Source organism: Cryptotermes secundus, unplaced genomic scaffold (assembly GCF_002891405.2).
Source record: "Cryptotermes secundus unplaced genomic scaffold, Csec_1.0 scaffold1244, whole genome shotgun sequence".
Lineage (NCBI taxonomy): Eukaryota > Metazoa > Arthropoda > Insecta > Blattodea > Kalotermitidae > Cryptotermes > Cryptotermes secundus.
Window position 1 is genome coordinate 123,039 of NW_019733849.1, and position 8,848 is coordinate 131,886.

An 8,848-nucleotide genomic window follows, 5' to 3' on the forward strand; every position below is an offset into this window, starting at 1 on the left:
CGTACACGGTACGCTGGTATTTAAATGGTCCTACCTGTGGTTTGCTGTACACCGTACGCCAAGCTGTAAGCTTAATTTTGAAGGCCCATAAATATGGAACGAAGCAAGCCAGCATGATGACGTTTGCACTGGACTGTTGTGAAAAGAATGCTCTCTTTTCATGTAGCCATAACATTCAAGATACAGCAGCTCTGCCAGTCATTCAAAATATAACGTGTGACCTCACAGTTATGATGGCTGAGTGACTATGATATCAGCATACCACAAAGATGATATGCATGTGATTATGAATAAAGCAAACAAACAAGAAACAAATTCCTTGTCCTGAACTATCATGGGAAACCCTCCAAACCGAATTTAGACTGGCCACACCCAAAAGGAATTTTGCTTGTTACCTCCTTCCCCAACGTCTCGTCCTAGAGTGTTCGTCTCTCCCTACCCTACTTGTCTCCATAAAATCAGAACCAGTTGGAGGGGAAGGGGGGGATCATGTGATAGGCCAGGACGGAAGAACTTTCTAGACACAAGGAGAAGAAGAAAAAGGGGGGTGGGGTAGGAAGAGAAGCTGCTGAACGGAGCCTAAGTGGAACAAATGGCTCAGGTGTTCGCACAACATGGTAAAAGGAAAGAATCTCTTTATTGGTGTAGTGAATGTGAGGCAGGGTTGTGTTTAGATGGATGTTTCAAGAAATTCAATACGAAACTCAAATTCTAATCTACTTGCTTCCATCGCTCAGATACAGGGCGCTCATATTATGAGGTAAGATTATAAAACCAACTTTTAAGATGATTTCAGTGAGAAATTCATAATTATATCTTATATAGTTCAAAAGTTATGATACATAATTTTATTTAGAGTAAAATTTAAATGGGCAATTAAAAAATACTACTGCAGGAGGACCCACAACAGCGATATTTAAATGCCCGCGCTGAAGGGTTAAGTAAACAATCAGTCAGTCATAAACATGAAGACAACTCTGGTCCTTTTTCAAATATCACCACATTTCAGTGTTGGATCTTTGTTTCTTGGCTGTATGGCCTCTGTTTCTGTGCGATTGCACTGTCCTACAACTTCATTTCTTTCTATCAGGTCATCCAGCAGGAGAAGTGAAAATTAAACATACACCACTTAATGCTTGTCCTTCCATTCTTTTGGTGAGATATTTGTGTGGCATGGGTACTTGTCACTTCTTGTGCCATATGCTGTCTGTCCTGCCCCAAAGTATGCCTTCTTGCTATATATGCACTCGTTAGAGTCACATAATTTGAAAATTTTAATGCCAAAACGTTTGTATGCTTCTTAGGAATGTTCTGTTGGAAATCAGGGCATGTGGTGGCATAGTTGGTTGAGGCACTATTCTACAAGCCAGAAGATCACGGGTTCGATTCCTGATGAGGTTAAAGGATTTTTCAGTGAACCTAATCCTTGACTCAGCCTGTAAGAGCAATGAGTACCAGGAATCTTCCTGGGTGGCCAGCATATAAAACTTACAACCTCACCACCACCTGTGAGCCAATTGTCTAGAAAATGTGGAAGTCTCAACATCTGACAACCCTATAGGCCCCCATGGCTGGTTTCAGACGTATCTCATGGCCTCAAGTTTAATTTTTTAAGAGAATAACGTTCTGGAGTGTTACATCAAGTAGTCTGGTCGATGGTTATGAACGTTCCCTGAAGATTGAGGTAGAATGTTGTTCCAAAATGTTGGCAATCACCTTCCAGATTACATAATGTCATAGCCCAAAAAAATGCAGTCTGAATTTTCACCGTTTTGAAAATCTTTGACTTTATTTCTGTTGTGTGTTAGAGGCTCACTTTACTGTATTTTTTGTAGAGGGGAATGTTGTTGCCCAATAGCCCATCGATCCATCCTGCGTACAGTATTACATTTATGTAAATATTGCTCAGAAGAGAAATGTGTCAGATCCTCACATGTTGAGAAGTGGAGAAAGTCCATCACTGAATATGTCTGAATGCTGGTGATACAAGTTTGTCTCCAGCAGTTTGACAGCATCCAAAAAAAACATATTTGGAAAGAGTAACTGAACTTGAGTAGTTTATGTCAAATGGTTCACTTACTTTCTTTCCTCAAGGATCTCATGTAAATTTATGGCCCACGTTGAAGTTCCCTCCCTATCTGATAAGACAGACTCCACTTTTAGTTGTTATTCTTTTTGCTNCTGGAGTGTTACACCAAGTAGTCTGGTCGATAGTTATGAACGTTCCATGAAGATGGAGGTAGAATGTTATTCCAAAATGTTGGCAATCACCTTCCAGATTACATAATGTCATGGCCCAAAAAAATGCAGTCTAAATTTTCACCATTTTGAAAATCTTTGACTTTATTTCTGTTGCGTGTTAGAGGCTCACTTCACTGTATTTTTTGTAGAGGGGAATGTTATTGCTCAGAAGAGAAATGTGTCAGATCCTCACATGTTGAGAAGTGGAGAAAGTCCATCACTGAATATGTCTGAATGCTGGTGATACAAGTTTGTCTCCAGCAGTTTGACAGCATCCAAAAAAAACATATTTGGAAAGAGTAACTGAACTTGAGTAGTTTATGTCAAATGGTTCACTTACTTTCTTTCCTCAAGGATCTCATGTAAATTTATGGCCCACGTTGAAGTTCCCTCCCTATCTGATAAGACAGACTCCACTTTTAGTTGTTATTCTTTTTGCTGCCAATTTGTTGATAATTGTGGTTCTGGCTCCTCTTCCAACATTACCCCTCCTTTGTTCTTAGCTCAAGCATCACTGTTACATTCTATAAATACTTCAGTTCTTCATCATGAGTCATGATTGAAACAACTGTACATACACTGAAAAAGGTACATGATCTCAAGATTTTTTATGGTAATAGATTTATTATACGAATGTTAGTATAGCACCCATTGACAATTAACAGGAAGTTGCTTTATCTCTTATATAAACTTTTATACCTTAATTTCAATCCCTTCCTGCTCCTGTAGGAGCCACGATGGCATAGTCCATACAGCNGAGTTTGTCTCCAGCAGTTTGACAGCATCCACAAAAAACATATTTGGAAAGAATAACTGAACATGAGTAGTTGTTTATGTCTAATGGTTCACTTACTTTCTTTCCTCAAGGAAGTTCATGGCCCACGATGGAGTTCCCTCCATATCTGATAAGGCAGACTCCACTTTCAATTGTTATACTTTTTGCTGCCAATTTGTTGATAATTGTGGTTCTGGCTCCTCTTCCAACATTACCCCTCCTTTGTTCTTACGCTAAGCATCACTGTTACATTCTATAAATACTTCAATTCTTCATCATGAGTCATGATTGAAACAACTGTACATACACTGAAAAAGGTACATGATCTCAAGATTTTTTATGGTAATAGATTTATTATACGAATGTTAGTATAGCACCCATTGACAATTAACAGGAAGTTGCTTTATCTCTTATATAAACTTTTATACCTTAATTTCAATCCCTTCCTGCTCCTGTAGGAGCCACGATGGCATAGTCCATACAGCGACTGGCTACAGGCTGGACAACTGGCAGTTGAAGTTTGAGTACCTGTAGGTTCAAGAATTTTCTGTTCTCCAAGTTGTCCAGACCATTTCTTGGGCCCACCCAACCTCCTATCCAATGGTTACTGGGGGGTTAAAGCGGCAGGGGCATGAAGCTGATCAGTCACCTCCAACTAGTGCTAAGGTCAAGAAAACTTGGGTCTATACATCAACACCCCCTTCATGGTATACTGCTTAATTAGTTAAGCACAGGGGCTACTTTACTGTTACCCTTCTCTGTATTCCTTTTATTTGTCTGTCCAGTCATCACTCCTCTCCTCCTTCCCTCCTTACTCTCCCTTACATTAAAACACTTTAAGTAAACATTGCACAGGACATGCCTTTGCAGAAGACGAACAATCAGTGTGAGTTCAGTGTTTTCCCTGAGGTCCATATCCCCTAATAGTGCAAGAAAGCGAACATGCATGTAACAGGCTGTGGAGGCCCATAGGTTTGTGAGCCATCCAGTCTCCCACACTTTCTAGACAGTCAGCTTACAGGTGGCATGTACACACTTGCTTTTGTAATTGTGGAAAATGTGAAAGTGTGTACATGTGTCAAGACTGTGATGATTAATGTTTTCTGCTAGACACAGAGCAACCGGATCTTGCATGAATGAAAACAAACAAATATTAAGTGGAGGAATTTGAAAATTGTGACTCTTGTTAAGATGTTTTTTTGTTGAAAATTGGAAATTATTAATGGCAGCCACATGAAATATGTTTTACATGTTACTTCTTATGTATTCTGTTTTTTGTTATGTTGTCTGTCAAATCTATCACTGAAAGCCATGGTGCATAACATATTGAAATGTTTTATGTATCGTCTAGTTTTCATATGTTACATTTGGCAGCTTTTATTCATATTTATGTGATGATTTAATTTTTCAGTTGATGAACCATTAAATAGAAGTACATATCTGAAATTTCTTGTGGAAAAATGTAACACTATCTATGTGAATGTTATGCAAAATAATGTGTGTGCTGAAGGTTGCACACATAGCAGTGGTACCAACCTAAATGGCTGTGTTTGTGAAGTTACAGGAACCTGACTTTTTTCACTTAGTGGGGGGTAGAGTCTAGCTGGGACCACTCGGCACGGCGGCCACTGACTGGCCTATTGTACCTGCCCCAGGTGATTATGATGATGGAGAATTTGGTGGAATGAAGATTGGCAGGGGAAACTGAAGTACTCGGAAGAAACCTGGCCCAGCACCACTTTGTCCACCACAAATCCCACTTGACCAGACCCCAGGATCAAACCCAGGCCACCACAGTGGGAAGCCAGCGACTAACTGCTTGAGCTATGGTGTGGCCTGCCTTACTGTGCCTGGTCTCATTTGCTCTTCTTATCTGCATTGTGTGTCTATTGAGTACCAGACCTCATCAATTCCTGTTGCCTCAGGCCACTGCAGCCTTACAGAGTGTTCAACACGTGGATGGGTGACCCATCGAAGCTTCTGCTGCTGCAAGGTGTGCTGGAGGTGGTGCGTAGGGATTCACTGCTTGCTGTGGTACAAAAGAGTGGAGAAAAGTTACTGACAGGACTTCGTAGCTTTGAACAGGAATTTCCTCACTTGCTACATTCTGCACGAGGCCGTGGAACTTTCCTTTCAGTCACCTGCTCTTCAGCCAGACTGCGAGATGATCTTATAGCTAGGCTTAAGAAAAAAGGTAAGTTCATTATCTGAAAGTTACTGCAGAGAATAGATGTAATTATAAATGGCATATTTTCTTCACCCTAGTAAAATGTGCATTAAGCAGATGAAAAGCTTCTGCTTATCTCTGTCATCACACATTTTTTCATCTTCAGTGTGAATCAGCACATTTCTCCCACACATTGAGAACCAGCTGATTGCCCATTTTGTGTGTTATTCACAGGCACATTACATGAAAATCAGCTGTATAAAAAATACACCTCGAGAATATTAAGTGCTGTAAGCATTCCTCCTATTTACACTAGCAGAAACTTATATGTATTGTTACTTAAACATAATCTGTCTTTTGTCAGCATTTGTCTCACTATGTAGTTTGCAAACAGATGTCTTTTGCTCCTAACTGAAACATTCTTTCTAAAACTGTTATCTGACTTATCACTGTTATCTCAACTATTTGCATCCAAATCAGATTCAGTGTGATTCCACATTTAATCCAACTCTGGCACACGCTGTCATTAACAGTCCATATTGCTTAGTTTCAGGTTATTCTGATGTTCATTTTCTAACATGCTCTCTGACTATAGTGTTCTGACCACCATGTGTCCATAGTACAGAAAAATAACATACTGTAACATGTATTGGTGAATATTAGACAGGGTTTGGATTGGATGATTGGATTCATTGCACTTTACACACCGCTTAGAACTTCACATAATTATAGCACTGTTGCTGATTTCCACACTACAAATCACTAGGACATGCTGAGCCTTTGCAATTTTCACTTGACCTATCCTGGCAATGGATCTATAACAGTCTTGCTATAACTACAACACACATAACGTCTTCAAATCACCCACTTAGTCCTCTCTTCACAGGCTTTCAAGTCTCAACTAAACTCTCTCAGTTCCTCCATCATTCATCTTCCCACTCCATATCTCACAATAAAATTCTCTTCTGCAACCGCCTACTATCTTTTTGCCATCTCTTCTCAATCAATCTTTGACTGCCATCTCTAGAGACTCCCTCAGTTCTTCTTATATAGCCTTGGGGCAGTCCCAACAGAAAACACCATTTCCGTTGTTATCCCCAAAATACCTCAATTATTGCTCGACTATTTGTTGCCCTGGGAATGGGTTTACTGAGTCATTGCCCAGCAGTGAACATCTACTGTGATGTAAAGTTAAACAGTTCTGTCCAGTGTGACTGGTGAAGATTTTTCTTATTTCAATTATTTATGCCCTTACATGTTTCGGTCTTCAGAGGCCATCATCAGAGGGACACCTTTACATCAATACAGTTGGAGGCTACTATTACAATATATGTTCTGAAAGTTGAGATGTATACATATAAAATAATATACAATTGGATATAAAATGTAAATTCTTTACAACTACAGTGGCTGTTCCAATATTTTAAATCATTTCCACCATTCTCATACTGTGCCAAGAGTTCACTGCACACAGTTTTCGGGTTTCTTTGTGGGCATCTGTCAACATCCTCGGAACCCACCTTGCACAAACTTTTTTCAGCCCCAAATGTTTAAATATTCTGCACACACTTGCTTCATCATTTCCCAGTTGGACTGACATTTCTTTCAGTCACACGTCTGTCCTCCAAAACCATATCGTTAACACGCTGCACATTGTCATGTGTTTGTGCAGTGTGCGGTCTGCCGGTGCAAAGAGAATCCCGAATATTGGCGTGCTCACTTTCACCAGATAATCTGTGTGCCCACCAACTAACTGTACAGCGATCGACAGCATAATCTCCATACACATTTTTCGGTCTCTTGCGAATGTTTCCCCTTGTCTCATTCTCACAACACAAGAACTGTATAACAGCACGTTGCTTTTGACGAACATCAAGCGCAGCAGCCATATTGAAGGAGTGCTATGACAGTGCTATGCGTGGGAATGGGTTGAATTAAATTTGAATACAAACGGGAAGGATCCTTCTATGCAACCTACAAATAGCAAAACTGTAGAATAAAAACGTAATTTTTTAAAAAATGTTGTGCATTACTTTTGGAGTGACCTACGTGTATATACGTGTATACTCGTGTGTGTGTATATATATATGCTATCTTGTGTTGGTGCTGGTGCCCAGAGATAGGAACTAGCTCTATCGACTGGGCCCAACTGAATAGGTTCCACCTGAAGACAGAGATAGAATCAGTCTCCGAAATGTTGTGTATTTTAAATAAAAAGAGAAGCATGGATAATTTCCAGAAACACAGTAATTGTATTAAGAAGCAAAACAGTCTTAAGGAAGTAGGATGTGTGGACAGAATTCATCTGTCTCTTGACAGTGCAGTGGCTGGCTGTTGTGGACGTGGTAATGTACCTTTGGGTTCCATAAAACGCAGAGATTTCTTGACCAGCTGAGCAACTATCAGCTTTGAAAGAAGGACTCTGCTCATTGCAGTTAGTTACCAACGTATATATTTATGTAATCTTGTAATGATATGAAAATTGATGACATATGATGTGAGTTGAAATTTCAGCTGCATTTGACTGTGCTCTGTGTTTCAGGTGTGCAGACTGGGGGATGTGGAGAACTTTCAATCAGGTTGCGGCCTGCACTGATCTTCACCCCGAAACACGCTGACATCTTCCTGGACAGGTTCCGACAGGTGCTTAAGGAAACAAAATGAAGGAAACTTGTCAAGAGAGTCTTTGGTACTGTATTTCCAAAACAAGTGGATTTGTTCATATTAACATATTTGTAACTAACCTCAGGGTCTTGGAAGGCAGTTCTGATGGCATGTGGTTCTATGTTCACATACCTACAGCTGACATTTTGACTCTCCGTTTCAAAGCAAGTGGCTTGGACTAAATTTTACTTCATGAAAGAAATTATTTTTATTGAAGTATTTATGGAAGGATAATGACATAGAGAGAAAATGAGTGAAGATAAGAATGAGATTGAGCTATACCAGGGGAGACCAAAGTTTTAGTTTCTTTTCTGATCACCAAGAAATATATTTCCACCTCAGTTTGTTCTGTACCAGTGAGACATTAAACTTCAAGAGAAGTGTTTTGCCCAAAGATGAAATAAATAAGGAAAAAGTGCATAAGATACATCAGTCCCTGTATATACAATGGGAATCATATGTTGCATTTGCATGTCTCATATAAAGAGCTAGGATAGTTCAGTTGGTAAAGTGACAGGCTGTGGGCTGGAGAGGTTGGGGTTTTATTTTCGGGCAAGAGTAAGATTTATTTCTTCTCCATAGCTTCTAAACTGGCTATAGGTCCTTCCCAGCCTCCTATCCCATGGGTACTGGGGCCACTTTCCCCAAAAGAGAAGCAACAAGGGTGTAAAGCAGACCACTCAACTCTAGAATGAGGTCAAGAATGGTGGAGCTATACTTCCACTCCCCCATATGTCTTTGTGGTATAGCCTTCAATTAATTAAGTTCAAGGACAGTTACTACTGCTTGTTACCTTATTTACAGGAAAAACTTACCCATACTTTATTTTTCATATAAATTTAATGGAGGAAATACAACCTGCTGTAAATTGTGCTGATCCAATTTCATACAAGAGACTGCACTGAGGAATCTAAAATGTTTTATTGGCTGGATGTATATATCTAACATCCAGGATGTCTGTGATTTAGCATATCTTCGTTGCTTTCTTAATTATGGGCATC

General features: G+C 39.7%; 1 protein-coding gene across 1 annotated transcript in view; it reads left to right on the top strand.

The window, feature by feature from the left end:
- Positions 1–8,497, top strand: part of LOC111868317 (4-aminobutyrate aminotransferase, mitochondrial) — a 34,262-nt gene extending 25,765 nt beyond the window's left edge. Inside the window, exons 8-10 of the mRNA XM_023858867.2 lie at positions 3,872–3,902; positions 4,911–5,210; positions 7,726–8,497. Of these exons, the coding sequence (XP_023714635.1) occupies positions 3,872–3,902; positions 4,911–5,210; positions 7,726–7,847 (453 nt within the window). The 3' untranslated portion in view covers positions 7,848–8,497. The remainder of the gene's footprint in view (positions 1–3,871; positions 3,903–4,910; positions 5,211–7,725) is intronic.
- Positions 8,498–8,848: the final 351 nt, after the last annotated feature.